We start from the raw sequence: 18,345 nt of genomic DNA on the forward strand, positions 1-18,345 counted from the left end.
GTCCCGTCCGGTGCCTGTAGGGGGGGGGGGGGGCCTTGCTGTTGTGCGCGAGCGTCTTCTTTTTTTTTTGTGTGCTAGTTTCGTGTGCAATGGGTTTCGTGCGGCGCCTGCCTTTGACTACTTTTTTCTTTGCCTTTTCCTTTTTTCTGTGCTTGCGGCGTCTCATTTCTTTGTCTTCTTTTTTCTTTGCTCACTCCTTTTTTCTGTGGTCTTGTCCGCCTCTCGCGGCCCCTCATCCGCCTCTCGCGGCCCCTCATTTCTTGCGCCTGCGCAGTACGTCTTTTTGCGGCTACGGCCCATGGCCGGATGTCCCTGCGTCCATCCGGTTTAGCATTCTCGGTTAGTAATATGGATCCATCCTCGTCACACCCAATGCAAATCTTAGCATCTTTAACTCTGCTACCTCCAGCTCTGTCTCCTGTTTTTTGGTTAGTGCCAACGTCTCCAACCCATATAGAATAGCTGGTCTCACTACCGTCCTGTAGACCTCCCCTTTCACTCTTGCTGATACCCGACTGTAACAAATTACTCCTGTCACTCTTCTCCACCCATTCCACCCTGCCTGCACTTTCTTTTTCACCTCTCTTCCACAATCCCCATTACTCTGTACTGTTGATCCCAAGTATTTAAACTCATCCACCTTCGCCAACTCTACTCCTTGCATCCTCACCATTCCACTGACCTCCCTATCATTCACACACATGTATTCTGTCTTATTCCTACTGACCTTTATTCCTCTCCTCTCTAGAGCATATCTCCACCTCTCCAGGGTCTCCTCAACCTGCTCCCTATTATCACTACAGATCACAATGTCATCAGCAAAAAGTCCACGGGGACTCCTGTCTAATCTAGTCTGTCAACCTGTCCATCACCATTGCAAACAAGAAAGGGCTCAAATGACAAACCTAGATATTTGCAAGGAAAGTCGTACACAATTGATAAGAGAAGTCTATTGTAACATGGACTGACAGAATACAGCACAGGACACTATTCATTTTTATAAACATCTTTATATGTACAAAAATTTTTAAAAAGTAGCCATGATGCACACACCATATTTCTCAGATATGAATACATTAATTTTTTGCTGGCTTTTTGCTATTATTATATACTTAAATTAGAAACATTTTATTTTATATTGTATATTATTTTAAGATTTAAAAAAGTAAATGTGCAGAAAAATGGACAAGTATCCAAGGCAAATACTGTATTTCATCCAGAGATCTACAACATGAAAACAGTGGTGCTAGCAACATTCAAAATAAATAAATATTCATTCTTTGTTTAAAAGGGTGCTCATTCAGACCATAAAGTTTGAGGGATGTTCAAAAAGTTTTCGCACTTTTGTATTTTTGTTGGAAATGGTGAAGGCAGGAGGAGTAGTAATTGGGCATTAAAAAGTTGGTATGACGCTTGGAAAATTGCATCGCAAACGAAGATAACTATGTAGAAAAGTGATGTCATTTGTTATTGAAGTTACTAATAAACAGAGTTTAAAAAAGTGCAGAAACTTTTTGAACGTCCCTCGTAAATTGTTCACATTATTACCTATTACTCTTCATGCATCATAAATTATACTTAGATTGTTTTGCGTAAATCAAAGACTGACAGATTAATAAATCTCCACCTGAACTAACTTTGCATTTTTTTTATTCTATGAAAAGATCACAAGCATCTCTCTTTTTTTCCTCCATATTATCAATGCTGCTCTGGGAATTTAAACCAAAATTGTGTTGCAAATTTTGATCACAAGTTATTTTACATGCCTACAATGTAAATTCATTTATATGTGACAACATTCCAACCCAGTAGGCCTGAAGATCTTTGTCTTTCCTGTCAGAGTTCATCTTTCCTGTGGGAATAGACTAATAGGTACCCACTTCTAGGAGGTCTGAGAGATTTACTGTAAGTAAATTATCATTTATTAAATCAGCAATTAAATCTGTCATACTTACAATCACTCTGCTCATTAATATAAAAAGCATTGATGCGTGTACTCTGAAGCACTATTCATTAAAGGCACAATGCAATTTAGGAAACAAGTTTCAAAAATGAAAGAATAACCTCAGCTTTCCTACACATATAATTTTTTAAAATACATTTCATTTTATTCTGCGGTGGGCTGGCACCCTGCCCAGGGTTTGTTTCCTGCCTTGCGCCCTGTGTTGGCTGGGATTGGCTCCAGCAGACCCCCGTGACCATGTAGTTAGAATATAGCGGGTTGGATAATGGATGGATGGATTTCATTTTATTAGTGAGTAAAGTAAGGGCAAAGTTAGGATTAGCCAATAATGTTTTGTTTTGCCAGTGATGGCACTGTCCCATAGCGGCTATCAAAGCTGCTTCACAGATCCAGTGTCCGAACTGTGTAGACATTTTCTGCGATCTGTATGGATTTTCCACACTGAACTCTTTCTTCAGGTTTCTTTCCCAAATTCCAAAGGATATGCAAGTAAAGTCAATGGTTGATTCCCAATTTGCCCCTGTATGAGTACAAGTGTTGGCCTATCGGTGAGTATTCCCTACAATGGACTGGCGCCCTGTCCTGGACTCTTTCCTGCATTACACCAGATGCATCTACAGTAGGATAGACTTAAGGCCATGCCACAACCCTAAATGAGATTTTGGCAGTACAGCATTCTAAGACCTTCTTATATAAAACTGCAGTATTTATGGTTCTAGTCTGTAAATGTTTACTGGCATATTGTAATAATTACATTTCTGACAATGAACCTACAAGTATACTGGCTGTTTTAGGTACCCACTCACCCATTCATCTAGGAATGACAATAATTCAACATTCATTCATTCATTGAAGAAAAAAAAAACAAATTGGTTGAACCTACACATCCATTAATGTTATATGCTCATTGTAGGAATTATCCAGTCTGAATGCCCCTGAATTTCAAAAACTACACTATATGTTCTCCATGACTCACACCAAGCTGTATCTTAACATCAGATTAGCTCTTTAACTGAGCAACCAGTTTACATGGGCACAGTACGATTACGCACTCGTTTCCTCTTGGATCAATCCATTCTATATATAACCTCCAGAAGTGTTAATATTGTTATATAAATATATCAATGACTGTTGGAAAGGAATCATTAATTTTAACTGATGTATTTATGCTATTAAATTAAATATTATACTATTTATAAAACTATACTTCACTCTAGATGGAGAACTAGTCCATTGTGTGTTTGTGGAGAGAATGGGTATATGATGATTTTGTAAGCTGTGACAAAAAAAATTGACTTTATTTATACAAATGTTTTATAGTTTCTCTTTTAGTCCACCTGAAACAGCTTGGAATATGAAGTTTCAGACATTATGTCCATAAATCCAAATCTACATATGTGCCTTTGTGTCCATTTATGGCTCAGGTAGAGTAGTTCAAATTTCTTTATGGCTCAAACCAAGTAACAGAATCTATCTGCCTCTGACATTTTTTACACACTCTCTATACTCAACTTGACGTTATTTTGCACTCATCTTGATGTTATTTTGGAGAAATTCTGTTGATAGGATTAGTGAGTGTTGTTGGGCTTAATGGTCTGTCTGTATTCGAGTTTTCCTAATGTTTTAATTTCCTGAATGGTCCTTCATGTTTATCCTCTCTTTGTGATTCAGATTCACTTTCAACCCTTCTTAAGATTCCAACTTGACATACTCTATATATGCTCAATGGGTACAAAGGGGGCTTTTAAAGAAAGCTGTTGCTTGAAACTCTTCTAAAATCACAGAAGCAAGCACTGAATGAGAGGGAAATCATTAGCGCTGATAGACATCTTTCACTTTTCGCCATTATCTTGTGTAGCGAAATGAAGGCAATGGTTCATAAAAATCATCTCACTGAAAGGAAACTGAGCCCACAGCACGTGTGGCAGTGGGTTAAGCAGAAGGCAGAGTGGAACTTGTATCCATGGCTAACAGCAACTTGATTTTTTGGGCATTACTTCCACCACATTGGTATTTTCTTTCATCATATCTTCTTTCTCCTTCAGTGCCCTGGGGGAAAAAATATCTACAGTCAGGATGGCAAAATTTACATTAGACACATGGGCTAAACACTGATAGCAAACAGAGAATCTGAGCATCTGTAAGCAATATGTTTCAGGGTTGAGGGTAAAAAATTTTAGATGGACATGATTATGGAGTATGACTTACCTAGCCAAGCTCGCCATTGACTCATTGACGTTGTACCCAGAGGCAGCACTGCACTCCATGAACTGAAAGCCGTACTCCTTTAAAACAGAAAGAGAGAAACTGGTCAGATGATCTGTTCAAAAGCTTGCAAAGGCTACAGTATATCAAGGTAAATAGCATTTTATTATTTATACATTCATTTTATAAATCTACATTTTCCAGTTCATGCCCACCAGAGCCTACCTCAGGAAGCAACCCTGTGTGGATCTCCGGTCAGTGCGGGATTTACGTATAAGCTACACAAGCTATAGCTTAGGGCCCCCGCCTTCTTGGGGGCCCCCAAAACAAATTGTCCGAGTGAGTAATTGTCATATATACTTAAATATACTACAGCATTATTTGTCCCAATCAGGCCCGGCCTTAGGCATAAGCGAAGTAGGCGACCACCTAGGGCCCCGGCGTCCGGGGGGCCCCGGATCGACTCCTTGGTCTCAAAATGACAGTCATCTGAACACTGGGCCTATATGTAAACTCTACATCCACGGACTGAACTAGAATCAAAATGGTGTGAAGCAACAATGCAATATACACCGTGCTCTCATAATACTTACTTATCATCCACCCCTTTTAAACCCACTTAATACAGTCCAGGTTCAGGAGCGCTTCAGCTGATCCAGCAACACAAATTGTCATGCACGATCATTCCAGTGTTTCCCATTACACACTCAGTCACACCAGGCTAAGAGTCACCAAACAAAGCAGCCAAGCCATTTTATTTTTTATAGTACCTTTCTTTAGTGAACACTATCCCAACAGTTATAGACACAAGTTTATTTACATATTGTAATGAGGATGAGATCGAAGTTTTTTCAGTTTATTAAATAAGACATGCAATATTTAACTTATGTGTTAGATTTTAGGATAACTTAGATAAGTTGTAGCTTTTAAGGGAAAACTAGCACTGCTTTTGTAAAAAGGACCCAGCAAGAAAGCAGTGACATCATGCTGCCAGTAGAAATGGAGCAGAAGTTGCAGAGTCAGACTTCTGACATGAGACAGAAAAGATGGGCTTACAAAGGTCTAGAAGTAAACGTTTTAGAAGGCATTGTGGGCCAAGTTTCAGACAACTTTAGAAAAGGGGTCCGTTACATCTGTTCCGCTTCTGAACCATCAGATAAAATAAAGTGACAGGATAACAATGAGTTTGAACAGAGTGTTGAATTCTGGGATGCAAATGAGGCATGAATTAGATAGATAGATAGATAGATAGATAGATAGATAGATAGATAGATAGATAGATAGATAGATAGATAGATAGATAGATAGATAGATAGATACTTTATTAATTCCAAGGGGAAATTCACATACTCCAGCAGCAGCATACTGATACAAAAAACAATATTAAATTAAAGAGTAATAAAAATGCTCATATGGGAAGGATATGTATAAATGTATAGGAAAAAGTGTTATTATTTATTGGTATGATTATGTTTAAGCTGTGCTAATCTAACCAGTGTGTCTATGCTTGTGTGACAATGTGAAATAGGAGATTTTGGGGATTTTATTGTTTAACTTGTATGTCATAACTTGCTTAAAATAATCAGGTCGACAGGTAGCAACAACCAAGGGTAAATTCTCAGGCGTCCACTTTTGACAGATATAACTTCTTAAAAACAGCCACAAGCCACATATCAAAGAAAGCCCCTCTATTGGTGTGAGGCTGACGCTACGCAGTGTTTAGGAGAGGCAGATGATTTTGAGAAGTGGGGTTTCACAGCAGCTAAGGTGGAAGGGCTTGTGGACTTTGGGAAATGAGAAATAGAGCTTTAATGGGAACTGAGTTAAAATCCAAAATATACAGTATGTGTGTAGTATGGATGTTAGGGCCAATGTTTAGGAGGGATTATGGTCTTTGGTTAATTAATGAAAATGGAAAATGACTGTTCTTTAACATGACTGTTCCTTATGTGACAGATGGCTTGGGTCTTGCCTGGTCGGGACTCCCTTCTGATGGAAGTACCGGGGCAGAGGATATGGCCATAATAATACTTCCCCTGGGATACGAGAGGGCAAACCCCCTGGGGGTACCTGGTCAGTTCTGGGGCCCCGGACTGTAGCACTTCCACCACACTAGGATCATCAGAGAGCACCTGGAGTGCTTCCAGGCACAGTATAAAGGAGGCCGCCTCGTCCCATTCAGAGAGCCGGAGTCGGGAGGTGGAGGACAGAGCTTGCAGGAGAGGAATGGAGGTTGCAGAAGAATAGACAAAGAGAAGAAAAGAAAGAAAGAGAAAGAAGGGACAGAGCAATAGTGTTGATGTCTACTGATTTGTGCTTTGTGCTGAAGGGGCAACAAAAAGAGAAATAAAAGCGTGTGCTTTAGGACTTGTGTGTCTGTCTGTATCGGGGCTATATTCCACACTTAACAAAACTGTTTTACTTGAATAGGGTGATGGAATAGTTGTGAATTGTATTTTGTAATGTCTAAATTAAAGTAACTTTTACAAAAAAAAAAATAGAAAGATTGAGCTGCCATGCAGCCCAAGGTTAAATGCCACCTAAAATGTGCCCCAATGAAGGAGAAGAAGGCCGTGCCATGGTGTTGCATGCATTTAAAGAACACTTTAGTTGGATTAAGAAGAACAGACTCTTTAAATTACACAGCCATCTCTTTCTTGATTATACTGAAGTAACGCCTCCTTTTATGAACAAGGATTTTAATGGTTCAGGTTGTATGTTTTCTTCTAGTTTTGACTTCTAGTATGAATTATTTCTCTGCAAATAAACATAAATAATGATTAAATTCGAATTTGAATATCAATTTGCTGAAACCTGCCTTGTTTATTGATACCGTCTGCGCCTGTGTGGTTGTATGAGTGATTTGTTATTTGTTTAGTTCTTTTAAAAGTAGAGACCACGGAAATTAAAGGTTTAAGGTAACCTGGCAGGAGAATCTCCTGGCCTCGTTGGAGTATGTCTTACATGTCACTTCAGGCGCAAGCTGTGTTTGTTCTGTTAGAATTATGCAGCCCTTTCCGGGGTAACAATGAGGTAGCCAGCTTCTGGCCTCTGCTGAAATATTGATGCTGACATAGCCAGCCTTTACCTTATTGTTAATATGATAAATTTGTAATCTGGGAAGTCCCAGCAGGAGATCAGCTCTTGGCCTTTGCTAAGGTAGTTTGAAAATGTAGCCCTTTCAAGGGTAGCAATTCAGTCATTGGTATTGACACTGAGGTATCCATCCTCAGCCTTTGCCATCTGTGATGAGAATGAGTGATAAGTGAATGTTAAACAGGTAAGTACCTCGGGGTGTACATGCAAATCAAGGCTAATGATTTAGGCATTCTCAGGATTAATTTGTCTACTGATCTAAAAAGAACCTTAAAGGTTAAAGCACCTTTCATGAACAGTTTGACACAATTAAAAACATATTATATCTGTTTACATCTACACTGGTCGGTTATTTGACGTCCACAGGTCATACAGAGGTGGATATTGAGCTACCATCGTTGTGCTTTACAGCCCAGCTTCTTATCCACTACGCCATAACAATGAGCCTAACCTTTACATATTTTGGCATGTATAATTGTTAAATCATTTTTTTTCTTAATTCAGACATGTGGCTTTGTCATGCCATATCTTTAAATCAACTGCAAACAAAGCACGCCTTACAAGACCCAAAGAAAAGGACTTATTGTAGAAAATGAACACTTAACAGTTGTGATAAGGATACCCTCTCAGTTCCTGTCTTAAGATGTTTGTTAACAGAAACTTAATATAAAAATACTTAGCACTGCCTAGTGAACATAAAGCTGCACCTGTCTAGTGAATGTTATATTCCACCATTGTAAAGGAATATGCTTAAATCATTTGTAAAACTGTGGCATTTTACGTACATGCAAAATTAAACTTTTACAGAACATTTAGTACTCCATATGCTTGTGTTTGAGCAGAAGTGCTGCACAACAGCGTTGGTATCTCAGGCCGAACTCTGGGTTTAGAAGCCTTGTGTATGGAGTTTATGTTCTCATTTTGTTTAAATTATTTTTTTCTGAGGACTGCAGTTCTGTCCCAAGGCTTGTTCTCAGGGCCGTTGGCATCATTAAATGTTGAGTGAGCATGCCAGTTTGGCTCTGGATATGTGCGTCTTTGTGATGTTTTTGTGTCTTATACAAGAGAGGCTTTGATTCATCTCTGGCTGTCCTTGACCCACACAGTGGTTTGAGTGGGTGGATGGATATTAACTATTAAGTGTGCTTTTAGAATTTTCCATTCATCCGTTTAGCACTTCCTGAATGTTGGAAATTTTGCTTGAAGGGACTGCAGGAGCATCACAGATATGCTTTATTAATGCATGCTTTGATTTTCTTATCAAACATAAAACATTGCTTGATTTTTACTTTTTTAATGTAAACTAAAGCTGACCTGAAAAAACTTCTAAATATTGAATAACATTTTTTAATCAACTATCTCATAGCTTAAAAACATTTAATGCACATTGTCTGAAGCTAAAACTATTACATATAGCGACCCATTTTTTCAAAACTGCTTTTTTTAAGGTCATTGTCAGAAGAAGCTAGAATAATGAACACAAAGCATTGTTGACAGTAGCTCTTGATGTAACACCACTAGTGCAGATGAAATCATTTAAAATCGACCAGACAACATGCTATTAGAATGTGAGAAAACACACACCCACATAAAAACTGAAAATGTGCAAATTTCATAGAAAAATTGTGAAAGGAGTCACAGCTTAAGTGCTACAAAGCATTTGTAAAGGCAGCTCCGCTACCCGCTCTAGCACTGAGCTGACCATCAAAAGTGACCAATGAGTCAAAATAGTGAACTTATTCTCATGAGTTACTTGACTAAATTAGCGGTATGATTGATCACACAGAGCTTTTCTAGAAAGGTCGTCAAAGCAAACATTGGTTTGTTCTAAATGAAATGATAAACTCTTCTGCTGTGTGATGTCATTTTTAGAATGATTCCTTCATCTGGCCTGTGATTGTCCAGCAGAAAAATAAAAATCTGATCTTTGCTCTTTAAGCACTTGTTCTTCATTTTGGCTTTCTCGTATACAAAGTATAGGGAAAGTAATCGTCCAAAAATTCGATGTCGAGATTTTGATGAATCTCGATGTTTTGGAATTATGTCTGTGTGTCTGTGTGTGTTTGTGTGTGTGTGTGTGTGTATGTAAACACGATTGAGTATGCTTTCATTTAGGTCAACCAAATTTTGTATACAAGTACAGGGTGAAGCAGAAAGGACAGACATCTTTGAAATGGCTAGAACTCACCTATAGGTGGAGTGAGATGTGCGGTAGGTGGCGTTAGGTTCGCGAAGTCTTAGCATTTTTTTATTTTCTTTTTAGTTGAAAACCATGGAGCCGTGGACGATAGAACACCGCGTTTTTGTGTACGACTGTTTTCTCAAGAACAACCAATCTATTACCGCAGTTCAGCGTGAGTTTCGTTGCCATTTCAATATCCACAGAAATAAAGCTGTTCCCGCTTGTAACACTATCCTACATTGGGTTAAAGCACTTCGTACACGAGGTACACTAATGAACAAAAGACCGCCAGGGGCTACATGAACGGCACGTACCCCTGAAAAATGTGGAAAGCGTACGACTAGCCCTGCTGTGCAGTCCAAGTCGATCTGCTTGGAAGCATTCTTCTGAACTTGGCCTCAGTAATCATTCAGAGCGCTATATCGAGATGATAAACAACTTCTTTTTGCCTGAATTATGACGAAAACATATTCCCATCCGGCGTGTGTGGTTTCAACAGCATGGGGCGACAGCCCACACAGTTAGAGCATCAATGGATGTTATTCGCCCTCTCTTCCCTGCTCACCTCATTTCCAGGTTTGGTGACATTCATTGGTCTCCTTGGTCCTCTGACTTATCCATGTGCGATTATTTCTTGTGGCGTCACCTCAAGGCACATGCATACGAGCATAAGCCCCGTACATTGGAGGAACTGAAGGAAGCCATTCGCGTGCAAGTCGCCCAAATCGACAGAGCGATGTTGAAAAGAGTGGAGGCCAACTTCCATGAACGCCTTCAGAAATGCATCAGTGGTAATGGACACCACATGGGAGATGTTTTTTTCCACACTTGATTTTGTCAAATGCTATTTCAAATCTTTCAATAAATTTCTTTGTTAGAAAAAATTAACAATTTTGTGATTTTGTTAAAAAAGTCCATCTTTTCTGCCTCACCCTGTATTAGGTACAAAATGTAAATTTCTATCAACTTTTTGGTTATTTCCGCTCACCGGAAGTGGTACTTTACCTTTTATTCATGCAGCTGCAGATGCTGATTTATTCAACTTTACTTTTATAGTAATTGTTCAATATATTATAAATTTGATTGATCTGTTGTTGATGGTTCTTTAATGTACATAATATAAAAATGTAATCATTGTCTTCTGGTTTACTTCTCAAATATCCATCTCCATATCTGAGTATACGAGGAAGTCTAGGGGAGACCACTCCCGATTTTTGTCTTCTGAGCATGCTTGAAATGTTTCAATTGAAAATTTAAAAGGCTTTCCCAGCCATTTTATTATTTACTGTTTTACTGGGGCTACCTCTGCTGGTCAAGCTTCTGATTTATCTGACTGCAGAGGAAAAAACTTTTGTTTTACCAAAAAGTTTAAGAAGCGATTTAAAAATATTTGTATCGAATGGTTTATTGCATTGTTTTCTATTCATGGCTAATCTAAAAATAATCTTTCCTGTTTTGTAAGCTGAGATGCTATGAGGCCATGTGCATGTGCATGTGCAAACATGAGGGGCTTGCTGTGTGACATCATGGAAGACAGAGATGCAAAAGGACACTTGAATTTTCTAAAAAGAAAGTAACATTGCACATGATCAACTCATTCTATATTCTTTTTATTGAATATTCTAACATTGACCAATATTGTTTTTTTAACTTCACATTTTGCTTGTCTACACGATTTCGTTTGTTGATCTCATATGCTTAGTGTCTTAACTGTTCTCTCAGTTTGCTCTTTAAATCTCTGACACTCTGTTTCTCCTCTCCATCTCAAAATATTTAAGTAAGATGGAGAAAGTCAATACATTATGTACATAACGCTTCAGAATTATTCTGCCACAGTAAGGAGGCCAATCTTTACACCCAAACACTCAAACTCTTGTTCTGATGGGTCTACCTCTGTAGGTCATGTTCTAGATTTACTCAACAGACCCCACACCTAACTCATGATAAGCTACTTCTGTAGGCTTCTCTTCTGACTTCCAAAAAGACACCACCATCCATTACCAGTAAAGTTCTACAAAGTACAATAGTTCAGTAACAAACAGTCACGCTCCTATCATGAAAGCTCCTGGGCCAGTTCTTTCTATTATGAATCCTGCCTTATCTGCACTCCACAGTAACAATATTAAAGTGCTTACCTTTGCAAGAGAACCGCCTTCTTGAACCTGAACTTCACGCTTTTCGCTGATGTCTGTTTTGTTCCCTAACAGCAACACTGGAAGGTCTCCATTTGTTCCCTCCTGAAATCATGTTTTAACCAGTCGTTCAATCAGCATTTTATAGAATATTGAGAACATGTCATCTATAGATATGTATGTCAAATATAAAGCCAATGCTAACCTCAATGCAGGAGAGCCAGTATCGAACAGCCACATAAGTGCAAGATGATGTGACATCGTACATAAGCACAATTCCATCTGCCTTCCTGAATATCTGCTTTGTGATGCTGTGGTATCTGAAAAAAAAAGTTGTAATTAGGCATGAGTGGCTCTGTCTGCCATAAAAGTTGTATCTAATAGTGTTCTAGGAAGACAATCTCAACATGGCATCTTATATCTTATATTACCTTGACCTCCTTAGCAACAAGGTCAGCTACGCACCTTTCCTGGCCAGCTGTATCCCAGAGCTGAAGGACAAATTGTTCACCTCCCACTGTTAATGACCGAAGACAGCTGTCTATACCTGCATCAGAATAATGGAGACACAGCAGAACATGCTAAGTGCAGTTTATTAAAAGCCACATCCACCAGTCCATTTCCGGTGGCTGCTCATAGTAAAGTGGAAATCATTTACTAATAGTCTTGTAGGGTCAGATACGATTCTCAAACGAGAATACACATCTGGGGAGAACCCGTTAAAAAGTATGTAGTGAATACTGGCAAAATCCTACATTGCAAAGGCTACACTCACTTTTTTCTAAAACACCCTCCCCGATTTTCTCTAGTCTGTGCATTTTAAACCCCTAATGGGGTTTTGGGGAGACAGCAAAAGATACTGAACTAAAGACTTGATGCTGAGAGAAAATAAAAAACTAATATTACTGTTATCCATTCAGGAGCTCAGTAGCACAAGGTGACTGAATCTTAATAATTAATTTGCATGTTGTAATCAGCACTGCAACAGAAGAGACAGACAGACAGACATACATACACATAGACAACCACAAGTATTGGGCCCCACCACATTTGAGAAGCGCCTCTGTTTAGTATGGTATATTTCTGTCATTTTAACTATTGCAGCACTATATGACATAACAGTAGTACTAAGATGTTGTACCATGTTAGCCATTATGGATGTAATGAGAGGTCAAGCAAAATGACGTCTTTTATTGGCTAATGAAAAAGATTACAATATGCAAGCTTTCGAGTCAACTCAGGCCCCTTCTTCAGGCAAGATGTAATTATAACAGCAAATAGAGTTTGGATAAGCATTGCTGTCTATTGATGCATAGAGTTCTAAAATGATTTGCATTTCTATTTAAACAAGTTAGTTAGAAGCCAAGCAAAATGACACCTTTTATTGGCTAACTAAAAAGATTACAATATGCAAGCTTTCGAGGCAACTCAGGCCCCTTCTTCAGGCAAGATGTAATCATAATTAAAAAGATTACAATACGCAAGCTTTCGAAGCAACTCAGGCCCCGTCTTCAGGCAAGATGTAATCTTGCCTGAAGATGTAAAATGTAAAGATGATTACATCTTGCCTGAAGAAGGGGCCTGAGTTGCCTCGAAAGCTTGCATATTGTAATCTTTTTAGTTAGCCAATAAAAGGTGTCATTTTGCTTGGCTTTTCTCTACATTCATAATGGCTAACACGGTACAACACCCTAGTACAGGGGTAGGCAACGTCAGTCCTGGAGAGCCGCAGTGGTTGCAGGTTTTTGTTCCAACCCAGTTTCTTAATGAGCAGCTAGATGGAGAACTTCTGGCTGCTTTGTCTTTTACATCTTATTACTAAATAAGGAGCCATTAACACACTGAATGCAGCTGTTTAAGATTGAAATAAGCAATTAAGTGCGGGGAGACTTAACAAGTGAGACCACTAAAATGAAGCATCAAACTATCACTTAAGCAATAAGTGTTTCAGCAGCAATAATTGATTGCTCATTAAGAAACTGGGTTGGAACAAAAACTTGCAACCACTGCGGCTCTCCAGGACTGACGTTGCCTACCCCTGCCCTAGTACTACAAACAAGTTAGTTAGTTATTTGTTTAGACATGCGGTCAGATGGTGGATGTTGTGTAGTCTTGTCTGTACTTTCCTGGTGTCATTTCACAGATTTTGAGCACTGAAATCTGCCTCTCCTGTGGTACTTCGTTATCAGTTCTCTTAACTGCGGTCCTATTGATGGAGCGTGGCACACCCTTTACTTCAAATACATATTTTGCTGTTCATATTTTCATGAGCGTGGCTACCAATTCTTTCACCCTTACATCAGCCTCTACACTATTGTCGTAACGCTGAACAACAGCACCTGTGACAGCATATCATTCATGTTTACCATTCATTCATTGATGCAGTTCGAATGCCAACATAAAATCTGACACTGCAGGAAGGTTTATTTTTAAAACATGCAATGTGCTCTCTGCACACATGACACACATTTATACTGTATGGCTAATTCATTTTTTAGGAGACCTTTCAACAGTAGACAGTTCCTCATAATAAGATGCTTGCTCTCTGATGGACCAACAAGAGCACCTCTAATCTTTGCAGTTCAAAATCACCGCCCCTACTTTGAGTGCTGCCTTCACAAGGCTCTGGATTGGTTTAGAAATGTGACAATCAGTGAGCCATCTAATTGTTCCCACTCACTTTTAAGAAAATTTCACCCATGGTTGTTTCCAGGCATACATATTACACATCTGGCTTCAGCGAGACTAATTTACTGTAAGATCAGTTTTGACCTTTTTGAGAGAACAAGAGTTTGTAAGTAGAATACTTTTTCAGTATCTCAACGTCCAATACAGTTTGTTCTTGTGTGATGCTTACGTCACAGTACTCCATCCATCCATCCATTTTCCAACCCGCTGAATCCAAACAAAGGGTCACGGGGGTCTGCTGGAGCCAATCCCAGCCAACACAGGGCAGGAACCAATCCCGGGCAGGGTGCCAACCCACCGCAGGACACACACAAACACCAAGCACACACTAGGGCCAATTTAGAATCGCCAATCCACCTAACCTGCATGTCTTTGGACTGTGGGAGGAAACCGGAGCGCCCGGAGGAAACCCATGCAGACAAGGGGAGAACGTGCAAACTCCACGCAGGGAGGACCTGGGAAGCGAACCCAGGTCCCCAGGTCTCCCAACTGCGAGGCAGCAGTGCTACCCACTGCGCCACCGTGCCGCCCCTCAGAGTACTCCATGTATTTCCAAAAAAATTACTTAATTAATTAATTGCAAAATACCAGGCAACGTGCAGAATGTTTCACAGTTTTTTGTGTTACAGAATGGAACCATGATGTATTAAAGTGAGATTTTGTGCCACTTATCAACACAAAGTACCTTTTAATGTCAAAGTGGGAAAATAAATCAAAAGTATTTCTACGTAATTTAAAAATGAAAAATAGAAAATAGTTCATGACATAAGAATTTACCCCCTCCAGAGGAGCATTTTGGCAGCAATTCCAGCTGCAAGTCTTTCTAGGTAAGTCTTTATCAGCTCAGCACATCCTGAATAATAGACTTTTCTCTTAATAAAGGTGCTGAAGCCCCATCAAGTCGGTTGGGGACCATTTATGAACAGTAATCATTAAGTCATTCCATAGACTTCCATTGGACTGACATCTGGGCTTTGATTTGGACTCTCCAGGACATTAATGTTTTTGCTGCTCCAGTTGGGCATTTGCCCTGTCTTGTGGGTCATTGTCCTTCTGGTAGATAAATTCTCTTGACAGCTAAAGTTTTTTTTCCCCAGATTATGTTTTGTGATTAACTCCATCCATTTTTTGATTCTCTCATTATGAGTATTTCAGTCCTTGCCACAAAGAAGAATCCATAAATGATGATGTTTCTCTGTAAGGATGGTATTCTCAGTGTGATAATGCTGTGTTAGGTTTGTGTCAATCATACTGCTGTATTGAGAACCAAAAGATCAATGCTGGGTCGAGCAGACCATAGAATCTTCTCCCGTCCCTTTGGGCAAACTCCAGCCAAGATGGGATGAGTGTTTCAATTAAAGTTTCTTTGCTGACATCTTCAGATACAAGCTAGAATTATGAAGTGGACACGCTTTCATTGTTCTATGCACATTTTGGAGGGGTGTCATTGCTTTGGAGTTGCTGTTGCTGTTATCCCTTACTAAGGCTCTTCTTACCCTAACACTCTGTTTGAGAGCTGCTCCATATGTTCTCATCTTTTCTATGAATGACTTCACTGTGTTTCAAAGTGTACACAATGTGTTGGCATTTTTCGTATATCTTATCCTGATTGGTACCTGGTTTTGAAACTGTTTTGAATATCCCCTGGTCTTCCATGAAAACGCACTAACTGACTAAGCTACTTCACAAAGGTGGAGATATTCTGAAAACATATATATTCAAATGCATATATGTGGACTCCAGTTGAGGTTTTATGTGTCTTGACGAAGAGAGCTGGTTACTTCAGATGTAATTTCGGTGTGTCAAAGCAAGGGAATGAATCTTTATGTCATCGACTACTTTCTGTTTTTTTATTTCTATTAACTAAAGTCCTATTCGGACAGGATTAGTTTTACCACTTGGATAAAGTAATTATTATTGGAAGACTTTTCTAAAGTTAGTCCCATCTGAATCGCTCATGTCAGTAACTTTTAACAGACTGTGTGTTTGTGTCTCAGTAAAAATGATGACTTTACCTTATACAGAAAAATCCGTAAAAAAACAACTTCAAGTTAAACTAGTATCATGCGAATCGACGTCATTAAAATTCCACTCCTTCAACAATTCAAATGAGACTAACATTAGAGAGGTCCTGTGGTCGTAATGCCTTTACCCAATTGGACAAAAAAGAACTGTCTGTTTACTCTTTGTTTTGCAGACTGAATCATGGGAGGTGGGGGTGTAGTGAGGATAGAGGGGTGTTATATCCACTCTATGTTCCAAAGAAGCTCTGATATACCAAATTTAGCTATAACAGTGGGTGGGTGCAGTCTCTCCCCCTTGGAGGACCAAACTGATATATAGTCAGTCAGTCATTTTCCAACCCGCTATATCCTAACACAGGGTCACGGGGGTCTGCTGGAGCCAATCCCAGCCAGCACAGGGCGTAAGGCAGGAACAAATCTCTGGCAGGGCGCTAGCCCATCGCAGGACACACACACACAAACACACGCACACACACACACACACACACACCCACCAAGCACACACACGCACGCACACCCACACACCCACACACCAAGCACACACTAGGGATAATTTAAGATCGCCAAAGCACCTAACCTGCATGTCTTTGGACTGTGGGAGGAAACCGGAGCGCCCGGAGGAAACCCACACAGACATGGGGAGAACATGCAAACTCCACGCAGGGAGGACCCGGGAAGCGGGTGTAATATGATATCCTTTATATTTTGTTACCCTATATTAATAAACATTTAAATAAGAGGCTGGGGTCAGATTTATAAAATTTGTGTTTGAAAAAAAGGGTCCCAAAATGTGCCTATGTAACTTTCCACACAAAATTCAGAATTTATGACAGGAAACTTGATGGGAGGACTTGTGTATATTTATGGTAACTCTGACTCATCAGTATGCAACAAGTGACAACACCCATGATCAAATGGGGAAATGCAGTCAAACCAGCTAAATGATGACTTGTGTGTATAGTAATTCATATCATAGAGCCACTATCATAAAGTATGTTGATATGACAAATACACCATATTACACCTGAAAAACGATGAATATGATGCTCAGACTGTGTTTTAGTTCCCTTTTAATAGGGCCAATAATGTGTATTTACTGTACACTGAAGAACATTTTTAGTTCTTTTGTCAATTTATATCAGTTACCTATTGTCACTTCTTAGGGAACTGACTGACAGGTCAAGAATATCTCAGCCAAGCTTCACTCCATCATGCCCGCTGTGCTGGAAGTCATTAACTGAGCAACGAGGCACTACATCTAGTTTTCATATGGTGTGTGAGTACATACATAAAACATAACACATTTCTGCTTACAAAAAAAGGCAATTTGCAGCAATGTCTGGTTTTCTTAATGTACTCAGAGCACTTTATTGCATTCATATTCCAATAAGAGCACCTTGTGAGAAAGAAGTAGCTTTTGTTAATTGTGAGCAGTGACATTCCATCAACATGCAAGTCATCTGTGATGGCAAGATGAGAAAAGTCGTGGCCTGGTTCAACTTCGTGATTCATTTATTTTGCTGCAAAACAGCTTTGGCAGGCATGATGGTATTTTATGTGGTGGCCGGGTTGTTGGTAAAGTAACTGATGGAACTCTCAGTTTTTCATATGCCCTGTACTATTCATTGTAACAGCTGTCATGTCTTTATATGAGGTACCCCTCAAATGCTGGCACCTTATGCACAATCCAACTGATATATATCCTCTTTAATAAAATCCCTGTGTGTGTCCAGGTGTCCGTGTGTGTGTCTTCTGGTGAAGTGCGCATGCATGGGGCACGGTGTGATGCACGATATTACTGTCAGAGAAAATTACAGGCATTTTATGGAAATGCAAACCAGTATTACTGTGAGAGGAAATTAAAGGTACACAATACAGTGACTCATATTACAGCCAAATACAAGCCAGTATTACTGTCAGACGAGATTAAAGGCATATTACCGACGTGCACGCCTGTATTACCGCCAGAGAAAATTAAAGGTATATTACGGACATACAAGCCAGCGGACATACAAGACAGTATTACTGTCACAGAAAATTAAAGACACACAATAC

General features: G+C 39.5%; 1 protein-coding gene across 2 annotated transcripts in view; it reads right to left on the reverse strand.

The window, feature by feature from the left end:
• Positions 1 to 990: 990 nt before the first annotated feature.
• Positions 991 to 18,345, reverse strand: part of LOC127525818 (trichohyalin-like) — a 39,498-nt gene continuing 22,143 nt past the window's right edge. For both annotated transcript variants that reach the window (XM_051924392.1, XM_028796561.2), the window contains 5 exons: positions 12,044 to 12,125; positions 11,784 to 11,898; positions 11,582 to 11,683; positions 4,172 to 4,248; positions 991 to 4,012 (listed from right to left, as the gene is read on the reverse strand). In XM_051924392.1, the coding sequence (XP_051780352.1) occupies positions 3,931 to 4,012; positions 4,172 to 4,248; positions 11,582 to 11,683; positions 11,784 to 11,898; positions 12,044 to 12,125 (458 nt within the window). In that variant the 3' untranslated portion in view covers positions 991 to 3,930. The remainder of the gene's footprint in view (positions 4,013 to 4,171; positions 4,249 to 11,581; positions 11,684 to 11,783; positions 11,899 to 12,043; positions 12,126 to 18,345) is intronic.

The sequence above is a fragment of the Erpetoichthys calabaricus genome, chromosome 3 (genome assembly GCF_900747795.2).
Source record: "Erpetoichthys calabaricus chromosome 3, fErpCal1.3, whole genome shotgun sequence".
Taxonomy (NCBI): Eukaryota; Metazoa; Chordata; class Cladistia; order Polypteriformes; family Polypteridae; genus Erpetoichthys; species Erpetoichthys calabaricus.